The sequence below is a fragment of the Balaenoptera ricei genome, chromosome 2, assembly GCF_028023285.1.
Source record: "Balaenoptera ricei isolate mBalRic1 chromosome 2, mBalRic1.hap2, whole genome shotgun sequence".
Lineage (NCBI taxonomy): Eukaryota > Metazoa > Chordata > Mammalia > Artiodactyla > Balaenopteridae > Balaenoptera > Balaenoptera ricei.
The window spans coordinates 80,625,673-80,644,455 of NC_082640.1; the positions used below are offsets into that span (position 1 = coordinate 80,625,673).

The 18,783-nt window shown below is 40.4% G+C and overlaps 1 protein-coding gene across 3 annotated transcripts in view; it reads left to right on the forward strand.

Annotated features, from left to right (window-relative positions):
* The window catches only part of RAB27A (RAB27A, member RAS oncogene family), a 72,040-nt gene extending 53,257 nt beyond the window's left edge, over positions 1-18,783 (forward strand). For all 3 annotated transcript variants that reach the window (XM_059913256.1, XM_059913257.1, XM_059913258.1), the window contains 4 exons: positions 1,345-1,430; positions 3,410-3,513; positions 9,002-9,125; positions 18,091-18,783. In XM_059913256.1, coding sequence (XP_059769239.1) covers positions 1,345-1,430; positions 3,410-3,513; positions 9,002-9,125; positions 18,091-18,289 — 513 coding nt within the window. In that variant the 3' untranslated portion in view covers positions 18,290-18,783. The remainder of the gene's footprint in view (positions 1-1,344; positions 1,431-3,409; positions 3,514-9,001; positions 9,126-18,090) is intronic.

Sequence of the window (18,783 nt, forward strand, 5' to 3'; positions counted from 1 at the left end):
TTCCTCCCCATTCCCAAGGGTTTCTTGTTTTTCCCGTTTATTTTTGTTGTCACTGTTTGTTTCGTGATGTTCTTGGGCTAATTCTGTGAAGTCTGTATTTCTTGTTATGTGCAGCTACTGAAGTCTCTGCTTAGTTAACTTAGTGGTCAGCTAATGAGTGGACAGATAGTTTCTTAAATTCTTGAGCCAGTATATCTCTCAGCTTTCTCTGCGGGACTCTGTGTGTGTGTTCTGGGATGTTTGCTTAATGCTCCTGCAGGCAGTTTACAACTCTGCCTTAGCCTTCACTTCTGCTTGAGAAGAGCCTCAAGGTCAGCCAAAGGTGAGAGATTAGGGCATTTTTAGGTCTTTCCTGGACATATGTACAACCATGCACATGAGCCTGGCCTAGTAGGTTCCAAGGAATATTTTGAAACTTTTCAAATCTCTCTGTGGACATCTCATATCTTATCTTTAAGATTTTTGGTTAGATTTTTGTTAGGTCCAACTGGTCTTGCTGCCTTTGGTAGCTGTGATGTTAAATAATTGCTGCTGATTGCTTTCAACAAATGGTCTAAGGATAGGGTTTTCTCATAGAGCAAGCTAAGTCAGATAAAATAAAGACAAGACTTGGGAATGGAGCTTCACAGGCAGATTTCAGACACTACTCTGGGGATGAGACTTTTGGGGAACTCCATACCTGTTCTGCCTCTCCTTCCTACAGTGGTTGCTGCACTGATGGTTTTCACAGCTACTGTAGTTGTGCATCTGTTGGTTTTCAAGGCTACACTGGAGCTGGGGAGGGGGAATGGGAATAGGACAAGTTAAAACAGCACAAACAAAACTTACAATTTTTACTGATATTCAGCTGTTTTTCTTGAATAGGTGCTCCTTGGAATGTTGCAAGCTTTTGTTAATTTTAAGGGTTTGGAAAAAGTTGATTTTGACTATTTTTGCCAGTGTTTTTATTGCTTTGATGGAGGAAGAGATTTTCAGAGGTCCTTCCTGTAAAATTGTTTTAAGAGTACTTTTTAAAGATAGGATGGGAGAAGGTAATATTTCTTGAAACTAGTGACCTGAGGGGACTTTGAGGAAAGGTGAGCTGATTATTATTTTTTAATACAAATTATGTATTACTTGCATATTTTGTAATATATTTATAAAGATATATAATGTGCATACATCATTTAATACAAATTATTGTGTTATCCAAAGACGATTATTTGGAATAAAATACAAATAAGATTGTATTCCAGATGGGATTTCCCTTAGAAGTTTAGATGCTTAGGGGAGTTGTACTGAATAGGAAAGTGAGAAGAAGTTCTCTCAGAAGTTCTCTTTTTCTCTTTCATTTTTCCATTTTAGGTGTACAGAGCCAATGGACCAGATGGAGCCATTGGCAGAGGCCAGAGAATCCACCTGCAGTTATGGGACACAGCAGGGCAGGAGAGGTATGAGATCTTCAGTTACATGCTCCTTACTGGAGGAAAGGGGAAAAACAACTATGCTCTTCACACAGTGACCTGAGTAGGAAAAGGCCAGCTGATTAGTTGATTTGCACCTGGATAAGACGTGCTGCCAAATTAGCAGGAAATGTATCAGTCTGAGGTGATAATGGTGGCTTTATTTCATACAAGGTCAAAGGAAAAATGAATCCTTTTCAAAATGGACCCTTTTACTTCTGGACTTTTTTCTTTTTCTCCCACCCTTTTTTTAGACCTGTATACTTTTCTCCATTTGCTTTTGCTCTTTACTCAACCACAAAGAAAGCTGTAGAGTTGCATGCATTATTCTTACCTGATTGTTGAAACCTAGTAGAAAATCTCATTGGAATTAATTTATATGGTCAGAGGTTGCTTGACAAAAATGTCACATGAAATCTTCATATACAGTTACTTTTTAAAAATTGCAGTATAGTTGATTTACAATGTTGTGTTAATTTCTGCTGTATGGTAAAGTGATTCAGTTATACAAATATATACATTCTCTTTTATGTTCTTTTCCATTATGGTTTATCACAAGATATTGAATATAGTTCCCTGCGCTATATAATAGAACCTTGTTGTTTATGAAAGTTTGCATCTGCTAATCCCAAACTCCCAATTCATCCCTCCCCCATCCCTCTCCCCTCTTGGCAACCACAAGTCTGTTTGAAGTTGCTTTTAGTTAGCTGTAGCTCTGTTATCTCTCACAATTTCCTTGAAGGATTTTGTTTAACTTTTTATTATGGGGAAACTCCGAGTATATGCAGAAGTAGAGAGGAGAGAACGGTGAACTCAGGTACTAATTCCTTGGTTTCAACAGCCATCAAGTTGTGGCCCATCTTACTTCACGTATATCCCTCACCTCTTCTCACCACCCCCACCGCCCAATTATTTTGAAACAAATCCCAAATAGCAAATTATTTCATTCGTAACTATTTTGGTACGTATCTCTAAAAGATAAGTACTCTTTTTGTAAAAACATGGATTAGAAATATTTGAGAAAACTTAGAAGAGCGGATTAGATGACAGATTCGTACCAGTATCTTCTTCCCTGGAGCTTATGCCTGTCAGTTGCAGGCTTTGCATAAAAGCAAAGTAAGAGAAAACCTGCTACTAGAGGGAGGGAGGGGGGAGAGAGCAGGATAAATCCTTGGTGGAGAGAGTACCTTTCAGGGGAGACTGAGGGGATACTATCCCCACCTTAAAGCCAAAGAAATGGTTCTCAGAGATAAGAGATTTCTTTAGAGACTGAAAATTAATAGGTCATGGAACACATTGTGATGTTAAATCAAGTCAAGCTTTCACAGGACAAAGAAGACAAACACAGCAAGCACCATTGCTTTTGGCCTATTTAACTCTTAATTGTACAATAAATTCTTGGCTGCGACTAAGGAATCACGAGCTAGTTCTTGTCATCCCTGTCAAGGGATGGGTTTTTAAATCACATGGCCTATTAACACATAAACTTTTATCAGTTAGATAAATAAGTGTATTATACATGTTTGGAATATCATCATCTAACTTATTTAAAATTTTTTAAAAGTTTACACAGATGGTCTTTATTTTAAAAGAAAATTGCAAGTTTAACTTTGGATAATTGTTGGCATTTTAGAAAGTCTAGATTTGTTTTCAAATATTCTTTCTTGCTCTAGATACCTATTTACTATATTTTGTATGCTATCCAATGTCATTGATTATGTACATAATTTTACACTGTTGAAATGATCTATTAATGTAATAGCATAATTCAGTAAATCTTGCACAAATAAGATTTATGCATGTATAATGTGCACATATAATGTGAAGTTACTAGAAACAGTGGCATGTTATTAAACATCTAACTTGTTTTTGATGAACTGTTGTAAGAGGCTGAGGGCACTGCTGGTGGCTTTATATTTCAAAAGTGGGGCCATGGTTTAGGTGACCAATCTGCTTTATGTTCCCAGGTTCCGCAGCTTGACAACCGCATTCTTCAGAGATGCTATGGGGTTTCTTCTGCTTTTTGATCTGACAAATGAGCAAAGTTTCCTCAGTGTCAGAAACTGGATAAGTAAGTGTTAATAGTCTCCATGCCTCTTGCTTCCCACTCCCTGCAATAAAACCCCTTTTATATTCTACTTCTTTTGTAAGTTGTTTTGTAAGAGCTCCTAGTGCTGTTTAAGATGCTGTTTAAAGGAGCAAGGCTCTTAGTTTAGGGGCGAAGATAACTGAAATACTCTGCTTTCCCTAGTCATGCTAACTTTCATTTGTTGAGTGCATCCTGCACTCTAGATACAGGGAGTGCTTTCTGTGTAATCTCTTCATCAGTCTTTTCCACAAAGGGGACTCTTAGCTGCATTTTATAGATGAGGCAATAGAAGCCTAGAGAAGTGCTATCAGCTATTTTACCATCTCAGGGTTTAAAACATATATTACATTGACCCTTTTGAAAACTTAATGGACCCTACCCCTGGCTCCATGTCTCTTCTGTATTTAGAGGCCCCCTTTCTACTTTTAGGGCCAGAGCATTTACCAAGAGGATCTCGTCATAGAAACCTCTAGAACTGCATTGGCCAGAGTGGTCCCCAGTACAATATATATGAACCTGCATTTTGGCTCTTTGGAGACAGCCTAATCTCTTACATGATTGGTTATAGTAGCCATTTAAAATCCTGCTACTTGACCAAATGTAGCATTTTCTTGCGTTGCAAATGTATGTTTTCCTCTGTTGGTTGCATTAGTGTTGCCTTAGAGAATCTATTGAGAGGGCTATGATGTTAAATTCTTAACATCCAAATCTTTAAAGTGAAAACACTTATTTTGAAACACCCACTACTTAAAAATTTGGAGTTTTGGTATTATGAAAGGGTAATGGGCTGTGGTTTTTATAGTAGAAAACCTTATTTTAAAAAATGAGGGACCTCCCTGGTGGCGCAGTGGTTAAGAATCCGCCTGCCAATGCAGGGGCACAGGTTCATGCCCTGGTCCAGGAAGATCCCACCTGCCGCGGAACAACTAAGCCCTTGCGCCACAAGTACTGAGCCCACGTGCCACAACTACTGAAGCCCGCGAGCCTAGAGCCCGTGCTCCACAACAAAAGAAGCCACCGCAATGAGAAGCCCGTGCACTACAACGAAGAGTAGCCCCTGCTCGCCGCAACTAGAGAAAGCCTGCATGCAGCAACGAAGACCCAACACAGCCAAAAATAAATAAATAATTTTTAAAAATTAAGGAAAAAAATGAGTTTTTAAATAAGTAATTTATTAGTGCCTTGTGGTTTTCAAAGCATTTTCACATAGTTTGTGTCTGATCCCCACGTGCCCCCTGTGAGCAGATGCAGGGAGGTGGTGTGTCCTAATTTTAGGATGAAGACGCTGAGCCTTACAGAGTAACAGACTTGTCCAATGACATGGTGCTTTTGGCTTTTGATTCAGTGGCCTTTTTTTCCCCTTGATTCAGTGGCCCTTTATGTTCTTTCTTAACTAAGTTGATCACTAAGAGTTGAAGAGCTATTTAATACTTTAAATATAGGTTCCCCAATTTAGTCATGCTTACTGGGCTTCACTTCGTTAAATGCCTGCCTGAGTCACACACCCTTACAACTGAATGGTGGTGGCTATTTCTAATCTCTCATCTTCATTCCTTGCTCATCATTCTCTCCTTTGCATCATCGGAACAAATTCTGGGGCTTTCTTAAGTCAAGCACTTTATAAGGATTGTTGTTAGAGATGGGCTCATAGAATCTTAGCATCGAAAGAGCATCAACCCACCTATTTTTCACTGGCAGAAACTGAAACTCTGGACAAGATAAATCTTGTCCATTTGGGCTTTATGGCTAATTAGATGAAGAACAAAATCATGTGAAATCATGTGTATGTATGTATTATTTTGTGTTTTCCTTATAGTGTAAAAGAATTCTTTTTGCCCAGTTAGGTAAAGAAAACATGCATATTGGAGATTTCGCATCTTCAATGGAAAGTTTTCTTCTCCCTCCAGCCCCGTTTTTTAAAAAAAGGTATAAGGTTCAGTGTCAGAGGTGGTAATATCAAATCTTAATTAGGAATAAAAATTTGTTAATTATCTATACATTTTATTTTTCCTCTTCCTGTTAGTATTTTGAGTATTAGAGAGATCATTCATTTCTTCTTTTTTTTTGGTCAGATTAAAAAAATATATATATATATATACACACCAATGGTGATAGAAGAACAGAGGCAGTGTTGCATTGAGCAGGTAGCTGAGTCCTGGGTGCTGAAGGCCCAGGGGGAGGAAGCAGGTCTGCCCCCTCCCTTTGCTTCTCCAGAGCTGCATTGCAGTCCCTTCTCCCTTGACCCAAGATCTGTCCATGCCCTCTTGGGCAAGGGGTAAGAGTCCCAAGGTGATCCCTGCTGAGTTTAGGAGACTGAATAGAACGCTGTGTCCTCTGGGCCTGAATTTGAAATCTGAGAGGAATCAGATAGTTTTGTATCACTCACCTGTCTTTCTGGAGCTTGGAGGATGAGCCAGTCATGCCCACAGGCAGCGTGTTTTGTAGGGAAACTCTAAAGCAGCCTATATTTCTAAACTTTTCTTCTGTAGCCTCACATAAATGGGACAAAGAGCCCAGCAGGTATATTTTTAACATATTTTTGCCTTTATATTTTTATTCTTGTTATTCCCTCTGTCTGAAAAGCCCTCCCCACACCCAGTCCCATTTCCTTAAAAAGTTGAGTTTTACTTATTCTTTAAAATATAGCAAAATATGGCCTCCATGAAATTTTCTGTGATAACTTTGTTGGATTAAATTTTTTCTCTCCTCTTAACTCCTATTACATTTTGTACTATTTACAGGGTCCTTATCACATACCGCCTCTAGTTGTAGTTATTTATGTGTGTGCTTTTTGCCTTGGTGAGATTTTTTTAAAAGAATTAATCAATTTACTTAAAAAAAAAATTTATTTATTTATTTGGCTGTGCCGGGTCTTAGTTGAGGCATGTGGGATCTTTAGTTGCAGCATGCGAACTCTTCGTTGTGGCATGTGGGATCTATTTTCCCTGACCAGGGATCGAACCCGGGCCCCTTGCATTGGGAGCGCAGAGTCTTTAGCCACTGGACCACCAGGGACGCCCCTAATTTACCTTTTTTTTTTTTTTTGGCTGTGTTGGGTCCTCATTACTGCACACGGGCTTTCTCTAGTTGCGGTGAGCGGAGGCTACTCTTCGTTGCAGTGCACAGGCTTGTCATTGCGGTGGCTTCTCTTGTTGCGGAGCACAGGCTCTAGGCACACAGGCTTCAATAGTTGCAGCACGTGGGCCCCAGTACACGGGCTTCAGTAGTTGCAGTGCATGGGCTCAGTAGTTGTGGCACGTGGGCTCAGTAGTTGTGGCTCACGGACTCTAGAGCGCAGGCTCAGTAGTTGTGGTACACAGGCTTAGTTGGTCCACAGCATGTGGGATTTTCCTGGGCCAGGGATCGAACCCACGGTAAGTAATTCACAGATTTTGTAGAAAAGTTGGGAAAAAAGAAAAAGAAAAATTATCAATTATTGTACTTCCCAGACTCCTCAAAATAAATACTATTAAACATTATTACTGGTAATACACAGCATCTCTAAATTCTTTATTATATTAACTTAATGGTTGTCAAGTGCAAGCATGCATCTAGATCCCCCAGAGGGCTTGTTAAAACACAGATTCCAGGGGCTTCCCTGGTGGCGCAGTGGTTGAGAATCTGCCTGCCAATGCAGGGGACACGGGTTCGAGCCCTGGTCTGGGAAGATCCCACATGCCACGGAGCAGCTGGGCCCGTGAGCCACAACTACTGAGCCTGCACGTCTGGAGCCTGTGCCCCGCAACGGGAGGGGCCGCGATAGTGAAAGGCCCGCGCACCGCGATGAAGAGCGGTCCCCGCACCGCGATGAAGAGTGGCCCCCACTTGCCGCAACTGGAGAAAGCCCTCGCACGAACCGAAGACCCAGCACAGCCAAAAAAAAAAAAAAAAACAAAACCACAGATTCCAGGCCTCAAACCCAGCCTTCCTGATTCAGTAGATCTGGGGGTGGTACCTGAGAATCTGCATTTCTAACAAGTTCCCAGGTGATGGTTAGGCTGCTGGTCCATGGACCTTACCTGAAGAGTCACTGAATTAGCTCATTTAATCCTCACCTAAACCCTATGAAGTAAGTACCGTCATTATCACCATTTACAGATGGGGAAACTGAGGCACAGGGTGGCCACATAACTTCCTCAAGGCCACACAGCTGGGAAATGGCAGAGCCAGGATTCCACCTTAGACACCGTGGGTCCTGAGTTCATGCTCATAACCATGACACTGAACAGATATGTTGTTAACAGAGCACAGAGTCTCTCTGGAGACCAGAAAGGTTTCACAGTAGAGGTAACTGAGAGGCAAGTCTTAAAGGAAGGGTTGGGAGTCCCTGAAGGAAGGTTGTGTTTGGGTATTCAGGGGTGTGGGGACAGCTTGTGTTAACAGCCTGGAGGAAAGAAAGGATGCGGCTGTTGTTGGAAATGGTACACAGTTTGGTCTTGCCTGTATAGGTCTTGTTTCCCCTAACTGTCCCTTGAGGGCAAAGGTCAGTGCCCTGAATTCTACACCAAGTATCAGGCCTCCCTTATTGCTCAGTAAATACTTGCCGACTTGACTTTCTCATGATAAGATATAGCGAACGTGACTTTATAATGAGGAACTAAAATGTCAACACTTTTCTGGTTAACCATGATAAAAAATAAATTAAGCCATACATTTTTTGAGGATGTCTTATTGTGCAAGTTTGGGTTGCTTTCATTTCATTGTGGAGTGTGATGAGGAAGAAATAAGGCTTTATTTTCCTTCTTTGGGAGATTAAGCTCTTTAGCTTAGTTGAAGTTCCCTTGATTTAACTGCTTTTAAAAATTACTGCCTATTTACATGTTTTCAGGTGAAAAGAAATAGCAGCTATGGAGTAAGAATTGTAGTCTCCTGCTTCTTGGTTCTGGTGACAGAATCATTTACTATTTATTCTGGGTTTTCTATCTTCATTTGATCCTATATTTTGTTTGTTTTAGATAAATTGATTCTGCCTTAGGATAATAGAAAAATGTGAAAAACATTTCAGCTGGAAGTAGGTTAGTTTATAGAAAGACAATTTGTTTTAAAATGTCATTGCTATGGAGAGAAAATATATGAAAAACAGAGCTTTAAGATTAGCCATAAGCACTAGTAAATCCTCCAAGTGTTTTTTTTTTTTTCAAATGGCCTTCATAAGAAAGACAGCTATGTTGTATGTGTATGCGTGTGTGTGTGTGTGTGTGTGTGTGTACATAACTTTTGGAGAGAGAACAAATTCTCCCGTTCCTCTCCGATATAAATAAGCTGGGGTATGTGCATAAGGACAGGATTAGTTTTACATCTCTGCCCCATCCATTTAGTTTTATAGCTTAGGGTCTTGGTGCTTTGAAAGAATTATATCAGTTCCTTATATCTGTATATCCATTTACAGTTTCAAAGCACTTTTGCATGTATTCTCCACTGATCATAGACTTACATTACTTACCTATAATAAATTTTCTTATATTAATAGGCCAGCTACAAATGCATGCATATTGTGAAAACCCAGATATAGTGTTATGTGGAAATAAGAGTGATCTGGAAGACCAAAGAGTAGTAAAAGAGGAAGAAGCCAGAGGACTTGCAGAGAAGTATGGGTGAGTATTTTTGTGGAGGAATCTACAGAGCAAGTTTCCAATACAAACATTTGCATATGAATGGGTAACAAAAAGGGCAAAAGCAAAAAATTGAAACACTCAGATGTAGCCCTTGGGGGGAGGTGTCAAATACCTACTTTGCATATTAATATTATATGATATGGGAACCATAGCAACAGCAGTGGGCGAGGGCCCTCATTCAGCGCTTCAGTACCGTTTTTCTCAATCTCTTGGTGTTTGAAGAAAGACAGCTTTGAGGTCAAATGCCCTAGCTACGTAGGGCCTCCTTTCCAAGATGCAGGTAAGAGACACCCCGGATAAGGAAATTCTCTATATTCAGCGAGGAAATTTCAAAGCCAGTTCCTATGCTGCTGTAGAGAGCTCCCGCAGACAAGAAGGCTTTATTGGCTTTGGAATATCTGTGCTGGGAGAGGAGTGTGAAGATCTGCTTTGGTTTAAGTTGTGTTTTTGTGCTGGAGAATCAACTAAATACAGTCTTCCTCCTTTAGCTCAGGGAATAGGTTCGTAGTAGCAGCAGCATTAACTGGACATGAAAGAAGGGGTCAGCCGCTGCTAATTAAAGTGTCTGGTGCACCTCTACAAAACAATTTGCGCTTTACTTTCTTTCTGCCTCTAATATAATGAGAATGCAAATGTGTACGTATTAATTACCCTTAATATAAGTGGGAGGCAGCAAGTGGGGTAGAGAAGGAAGGGGAGAGAGAGAGAGAGAGAGAGGGAGGGAGAGGTGGGGTGGTGTGGGGTGGTAGGCTGTGTGTAGGGGGCGTTACCAGGCTGGCGGCCTCTGTTGTTAGGCAGGTCCGAGGAGGCCGGGGGAGGCCCTTTCCCTTTTCGTTGTGTGACCCCTGCTTTGTTCTTCCTTGGGCTGATTGAGTTGGGAAAGCACTCAACGATGGGGTTCACACCGGGGGGATGGGGTGGGGGGGGAGTGGAAGGATAGGTTGGCCCGGTGGGAAGGAGCCAGAGTTTGGAGAGCTTTGAATACCAGGTAAGAAGAGTGGACTTGATATGCTGGGACACAGGAAGTTGCTGAAAGCCTTCAAACGTGGAGGGCTGTTATGAGTACTTTCCCAGGTCAGCCTGGGGATGACAGGTGGGGTGGAGTGGAGAGCTGTTGGGCGGCCTCTGTAAAGTGTTGCTTTGTGTCTGACGCTGGAGCCCACAGGGCAGGCGGTCAGAGGGGAAGATGGATTTGAAGTGGCGGAGAGCCAGAACCAGCTGGGACCCGTAATGATGGACTGAAACTTGTATCAGTTCTTATTGCTTCTGACCTGGACGGTGTGGGTGTCCTATGGAAGCCAAGACCCTTTGCCACAGAGCTAAACACACATACCTGGCCCAGGAGGTGGAGAAGCTGAAGGGGGATCTAGGGGAAGGTGGAAAGGGGGCAGGTCTGGGCACTGGTCTGTGCCAACGAGGTGAGCCAGCGGAGAAGTGTCGATGTATGAGCAGAAGGGCTGCTCCTTCACTTCCGCCCTCTGCATCCCCCCCGCTGCATCTCTCCGTGGTCCACCCTGACTGGGAAGGGAATTCTGGGAAGTGTTGTTCAATCCAGCCAAGCTGACAGATTGCAAAGCCACCACAGGTAGGGAGTGGGGGCCGGGCACTGGTATCTTTTAAAAGCTCTCCATGTGATTTTTGTGAGCGGAGGTTGAGAACCTCTGATGGAGGTGATTCTGAAATGGGGGCTGACAGAGCCCTGCAGGCGATTCTGATCACCTGATATGCCCCCTCCTCTCGTGAGAGGCACTTGTGTAAAGGAGTGAAAGGAAAGAGGGAGGGATCAAATACCACGAAGGCTTCTGAAGTGTTGAAGCTGGGCGCTGTGTTGCAAGGGTGTGAGGAGGAAGTAAGTGATGAAGCAACGGAAACTGTGGACCATGCTTTTGAGAAGTGTGTTTGCAAAGACCAAAAAAAAAAAAGGCAGCTAGGGGAGTTAGCTGGATCAAACAAGCACATTCTCAAGCCTTGTGGGGGAGTCTGGATTGATTTCTTACCCCTCTGGCCTTCTTCAGCCCTTGGCTTGTTTCCTCTGGGCAGGTTCTTAGGATTCCATCTCCTGCCTGGTATGAAAGAGCCTGGCATTGCTTTCTGACTATATGGGGAATCTGGGGATAACAGGGATTGTCTTCCCTCTGTGCCCAGGTTGGAAGATCTGGGGAGTATTTCATAAGAGGGACTCAATGTAAAGTTTCTGAACTGAGTTAAAATAAGGAGAGGAGAGATTAGCAGATAAGATAATTGAAATTATTGAAGAATGGAAAGGGATGGAAACGGACTTCCCTTAGGATTTAGGAAGCATACAATAGAGTTCTGTAGGCTGAGTTTCAGAGGAAAGTGTAACGGGGAAATTTGGTTCACGTGCATTTCACAAATTTGACATATGTTTAATGATTATTTTCACAGAAATCTTTTTTCATTTTTAATAATCGTAATATTTTCATTGGTTGCACATGCACTAGAGGACTGTGTTGGTTAGTCCATCGATGTGCTCACAGTCAGAAAACAGTAGTTTATGGCATATCTTCATATCATTTGTATGTTGTCTGATAAATTTGCATTTTTTGTTACTATCGTGTTGCCTTCTCTCCTCAGTTCATAAAAATGGGTCATTGGTTTGCAAGTGGTTCTCTGAAATATACATGCATTTGGAGAGTGAAAGACTATGTCTCAGAAAAACTTTGCAAACCTAATAAAAACATGTTACAGTGCAAATATGGAACATAAATCTGTGTCTGCTGGGACAAGTAAATCTGAGAATGAGGGCTTCATGCAGCAGCCCAAAATAGAAAGGGTGAATTGGATGCATGATGATGAATATTCAAAAAATTATTTTTAGTAGACTAAGAATCCCTTCACCCCTAATTCCTTTTTTTTTTTTTTTTTTTGCTATAAAACTTGGTTAAATTGTAATGTGAAGCTCTTAGGTCACTTCCTAACACAACAAAGCGATGTGCCCCATAAACCAGTCAAGTTTTTTAGGACAACTACAAAATAATGCTTTCCAGTATGTAATATTGAATAATATTGTCAATGAACTCGGAGAAGAGAGCAAAACAGAGGGTTATTCAAATTTGTACTTCTGCCAGTCAAAACTATTATAGTTCACACTGTTGCTGAAATACTTTCAAAAATAGCTACAAAGTCCATGACAAATGTATTAAAAGAGAAAGCAGAATGCAACATTGACAACATTCATCTTAGATGATACTGTTGGATCTCAGACTTTAGTGTGCTCCAGCTTCACCTGAACGCTGTGCCACTGAGTTTCTCATTTAGTAGGTCTGGGATGAAGCCCCACATTTTACATTTCTAGCTGATTCCTAGATGCTGCTGCTGTTAGTGATTGAGGATAACACTTTGAGAACCACCTGTGTAGATGTCAAGTTACTATGAGCTGTGCATGCTGGCAGATATTTTCCTTGACAGCAGAGCTGGACAAAATCATTATGCACAGAATATGAAGCAGGTGTCTACTTGTGCCACGCTTGGAGAAGGGAAATGTGCTCAATGACTTAACATCGGAAAATCCATGCTAAATCCAGGAGGATTTTTTCTCTTGCACAGTTAATGACATCAGCTTTGATAACAGACTGGGCAGGGACACTGGGATTGGTACCAAAGGAGCACCAGCCACAACTGGGTGGGAAAGGACTTTATTGTGAGTGAAAATGGTTGCATCTAAGCATCCTTCTACCCTCTTCTTTATTCACAGAAGATAGTTGGTGGTCAATATAAACCTTTTGTTTTTGATTCAGGGTCGAGGGAAATAGAGAACATTATGAATATGATGAAAGTATGATAATTGAAAGTATGTATTTCACATGTGCTGTACAAAGAAAGAGTCAGCAAATTTTTAACAAATGAGATATAATTGACATATAACATTGTATTAGTTTTAGGAATACAACTTAATGATTTGATTTATGTATATATTGTGATATGATCACCACAGTAAGTTTCGTTTACATCCATCACCACATGTAGTTACAATTTTTTTTTCTTTTTTTTTTTTCTGGCCACGCCTGGTAGCGTGTGGGATCTTAGTTCCCAGACCAGGGGCGGAACCCGTGCCCCCTGCAGTGGAAGTGCAGAGTCTTAACCACTGGACCACCAGGAAAGTCCCATGTAGTTACAATTTTTTTTTCTTGTGATGAGAGCTTTTAAGATCTATTCTTAGGGGCAGCAAATATAAGACAACTTTTTTCCCCCACTGGAGACTGCTGGCTAGTGATGAGAAGAGTGCTCAAGAGTTTCTTGAATGAAGGATGTGTTAAAAACATTGATTTACAACGTTAATAATATGAGTACAGACCATTTCTGGGATTTCAAGTGGTTTAGCATACTGCTGTCAGTGTCTTATCTAGTCTGAACTAGATGAAATGAATGAATAGCTTGATCTCTAATAGTTTTTTATTCTTTGAAAACTTGTTGACATCCGACCCTTATTCAAGAAATAAATTAATGCCGTATCATTGGGCACGTTTTAAAACCACACACATAAGCTGCAACTAAACAGACAAGGCTGATTTCCAGAGCCCCAAAGAACTCAGTAGAGGACCTGAATTTCATTTGGGCACAATCTGCCAGGCTGAAACAGTTTATACACTCACTCTTTCCTGTAAACGCTTGTTCATTTACCAGCCAACAGGCCATGAAAAGTAGTGAGACTCGCTTCTTACTTTAGTGAAAAATACCTTCATAATTTCTGGATCCACACGTGAGCCAAATATCTAGAACCATTGGACAGAATCACCAAATACACTTGCTTTCATTCCTGGGATCTAAGATCTTCTAGTGTTGTAGAAATAAGTCATGGAAAAGAAAACATCTAAAAATGTGGGTCCTAACCTATGACATGAGCTGGATATAGGTGTCTCGGTGAAAAGCTGCAAATGATAATGCCCACCCTAATTTTCGTTTTGCTCATTTGTTTTAACTTAAAAATTTGTCATTTATCTATTTATTAAAAGCACATCAAAATTTGTGTTCTGCATGTGTTCCAAAAGGTCATTAAGTGCTCGTTTACAGATTGATATCAATTAGCTGCACAGGATTTTTTCAGATGTTTGGCGGTACTGCTCCCTAGTCATGCTGCTCTAGCACCACCATGTGGCGAGAAGGAACAATACACCTGTCTCCATGCTTAAAAGGGGGACAATTGATCCTCTTGAATTTAAGCTAAGATTGCTAAATTTTTGCCTAGAAAGTTTTAGGAAAAGCAGAATATTATTTTTAGAGAAGAAGAGAACCCCATTAGATGAACACTGATTGAGCACTTGCCGGATGCTAGGCTTGTGTTAAGCCCTTTACGTGTATTATCTTATTGCCTCCTTATCAAGACCCCATGAAGCACTGTTACACCTCTTTACAGATACGGAGAACTGTTCAGATAAAATAGCCCGAATGCCTTCTAAAAGTGAACATCAGGAAGATATGGATATAAAAATATGACTGACTCCATCCACTAGACTTCCTGTGCCCTTAGGACAAGCTGAGCAGTCCAATTTTCAAATGTGAGGACAAGGCACATTTCTGTGTCTGGGGCATCATTTTATGCTGGAACAGAAGTCTTAATTCAGGGTCTTCACTGTGCATCTCATCTAGTTTGCTTTTTGTCTGGCAGCTCAAAGAACTGAGAGTAGAAAGGAGTGATCTCTAGCATTCATTTATTCCTATAGAAACAAAAACCATGTTGCCCCAATTGCTCAGAAGACTCTGAATAATTAGTCCAAAGATTTTAAGGTTGTTAACCTGACTCCTGGTCACATCACCTGAAGATTCACAAATGGCCAGGAAATATATTTTTAATTTTTAGTTTGTTACTAGAAGTTGAATTAGAACTCTAAACTACATCTTATTAATACTGTACCTCTTTTAGTATGAGTGACTTAAAAATGTACACCTTCACTCATATACCCTGAAATTCTACCAATTAAATATTTGCTAAAGTTAGTAAATAGAAAATAACTCATAGTTCTGCTCGAGGCATCGGTCATTTATACTTCAGTATTGATCAGTAAAGTAAGATCCATTTTCTCTCAGCATTTAGTGATGATCACTTGGGGGCAGTAAGGAACCTCTTATGGTTTGACAAGGACTGGAGAGAGACAAATGCTTTGAAGCATGAAACATTTTGGCTAGAACAGATCTGAGTGAGCCATCTCTGATGTAGGGAAGCATGGTTCAATTTACCAGAATTTAGGGAAGGACTGTATATCAGCTACATTGTGGATTAAATCAATGCTTATGGGCTAGTCTGGAAATTTAATGTTTATAATCTTGCTGAGGTCTCTTGGAGCTATGATTTTCCATGATTGAGTGACATTGTTTCTATGTGTCCTAAGTTTTAAACAACAAAATTAAAAACAAACTTTTGTAACCTAACCCATTACTGTGTTGGAAATAAGAAATGTTTATCAATGACACATTTGTCAAAAATGACGCATTTCTAAGTGCTTTAAATGTTAACTCATTTAATCCTTAATAGGAAGATACTGATATGATCTAGTTTTATGGATAAGGCAACTGAGGCACAGATGTTAATAGCTTGCCAGGGCTACACAGTCGGTAAGGAGTCGTACTAGGATTTGAATCCCAGCAGGCTGGCTCCAGAGGTTATGGCTCTTAACCATTCTCCAAACTGTCTGTAACTTCCATGCATAGGTTTTATCATATTTTAAAAAGTATTTTCAACTGTGTTTTCTCATTTATGCCTTAAAAATTATTGTGAGGTAATTACCAGGAGATGAGATGGAAGAAACTATGGAAAGTAGAAGTAGCTTAATGGAGACCCTGTTGAGGAATCCATTGAGGCTGAGGACTCTATAGCTGGAAAGATATTTTTAATTGACGTTGAGGAAATTTTTAAAGTAAGATGTACACTGTTATGACTAGTATTTACGAGGAAGTTTACTGCTCAACTACTTTTTTATTTTTGTATTTCCAATTTCAGCCCATTATTCTCGGAGGGAGAGATGAGTTTTTCAGTTGCTTTTCCATTAAACAATAGCTTTCTGAATGGTGATAGAATGATCAAGGCTTCTCCTTAAGTATAAGAAATGTTCTTCAGATATTAAATGATTCTTCATGGGTATAATTGAGAAAGAGCACGATGGAGAAAATCTAAGTATTTAAATTTTGAGAATTCTTAATCGAAAATTCAGCTCATGTAAAAATGGCAGCATTACAAGGTGTCCCCAGGACTTAGCTCAATAACATAGGTACTTGATAAATAAGTATTTATTCAGTCCCCACAAAGAATGTCTTCTTCATACTTGGTAAAGAAGTACTGCACGTGACCAAGGGGGTGGGAAAGATGTATTACCTTCATTTTGTGGCTAAGGCGCCAGATGAAGATGTAGGGAAAAAAGACTGACAGTAACCAAAGAGGTATCCAGGCAAGAGGTTTAAAAACCACTGAGATGATGTAATTTGCCCAGTGGACCCTTCTCTGATTAAGATATTTTAGAGTCAGCATATGAAGGGCTATGAACATGGTCATGGTAGAATCAGTGGACCAACCATGTCCTTCAGAACTCACAGATAGGTAGATAAATCCTCAAATGAAGTGATGGTTCCTCAACCAGTTTTTAAGAGCTATACTCAAACAGGAGAGGATTGTAGAGTCCAGTTGCAAGACCTGTTACCTCCCATAGGAAGCGAGCAGATAATAAGGCAACATCTTGAGGAAATCATAATGGGCAGACAGCCTTCCATCCCTACACACGTGCCCCTAATGTGCTTCTTGGTGACACAGGAAACAGAACAGTTGTGAAAAGATCTGTAAAAGTAGTAAGAAGGTTAAAACAAATCTGTAAAAGCTCTCCTGTGGAAGCTGCTCCTAGCCAGGAAATAATGAAAGAATAACCAAAGTTGTAATCAGAGTCATTGATGTAGTGTTAACATGCTATGAGAAGACAGGAAAACAGAGACATTCTTGAGGAAGAGTATTGTAATAGAGTCGGATGTTAAAGTCTCTATAAATGTAAGGAATATTTTACTGAATTCAATTGCAGGACTCCCAGAGGTGCTAAAACAACTTTCTTTTGTAGATTTTACATCTAAGAGCATTTTTGCTTACTAAGTGGTGGGAATGAAATCAACAGTTTGAAGAAAATACAATTTTATCACTATTTTCATGCCTTTATTTAGAAGGAGGAAGAACTTGGCAGGTGATTGATTAATCCCCTTGCAAAGACGGACTCTAAGTATGAAAGGTGACCACCATGACAAGACTGATGTCTTAAGAATATGTGAAAAGTAGCCTTACAGTTTTGAAATGATGCTTTGTGAGTTACTAAAAAATTACACCTAACCTCGGGCCCTGGGATAACAAAACAAACATACTTAAGATTGATAATACCTGAGGAACTCTGAAGTGCTGTGGAATTCAGAATGTCTTCAAGCGTGTGGTCCAGGAATACAGCCTGGAGCTGACAAGTGGCAAAGCCTTTGACAGATACAGCCAGGGACCTCTGATGTCTCTCTTATATCAGCTTGTTTTTTGTCTTTGTTTTTTTTTCCTCCGTATGTAGCAAGTGAAACAGAGTTTTCTGTTTTGGAAATCCTCATGCAAGTATGCATATTTGGAACCAGTGGAGCCTATGGTTTAAGTTGGTTACACTAGAATCAAACAGCTGTGGATTCAAATCCTGGCTCTGCTACTTTCTAACATTATGAAATTGGGCACGTTACTTTATCTTTCTGAGCTGCAGTTTAATCATCTGTGAAATGGGAGTAAACACTTCCGGAAGTTTTACATCTGTTAGGAATGCATTATCAATTATTTTATTTTTCACTTTTTAACGTGGCCTGTGTGGCAAAATGCTTTTGTTGTCTTGTATATTTGTATTCTTCCGATTTTCTAAGTTGAATTATCAAGAGCAAAGGTCACTGTGCTTTCCCTCCTCATGTTGTTACCCGAGTTGTCACTGTCTTCCAGAATCCCCTACTTTGAAACTAGCGCTGCCAATGGGACAAACATAAACCAAGCGATTGAGATGCTCCTGGACCTGATAATGAAGCGAATGGAACGGTGTGTGGACAAGTCCTGGATTCCCGAAGGCGTGGTGCGATCCAACGGTCACACCTCTGCAGATCAGTTGAATGAAGAAAAGGAAAAGGGGTCATGTGGCTGTTGAAGAGTCCTGCGAGCTGCACAGTAATTCAGGTGGCCCACATCTGTGACCTGCTCTACGGTGATACACGGCACAGGGAGAAATTAACGGGCATTGTGTACAAACTGCTTCTCACCGTCCCAGTTAGACCTATCAGTAAAGCATCCAGTTTTAAACTTACTTTGCTGCAGCTTTGTAAATATTTCTTTAAGATTCAGCCTGAGAGTTAGGAGAAATATTTCACATAGCCAAAAGTGCCTTATAAAACCTTAGCCCATGGCAGTAGATCATTCAAGTATTCAGGATTTTGTAGCCACAGAACAGTGCATTTATTATGTAGGATGACTGAAGATACTGTCACCTGCCTTAACATAGATAGGCCTGGAGTCTCACATTCAAGATCTTAGACGTAATTATCAGTGTTTAACCCAAATTTAAAGACCCTACTTGCACCATAGGGGACCTTCTAAAATGCCATCTAAACCATTTGAATGTTAAATAAGAATATACACAAATGA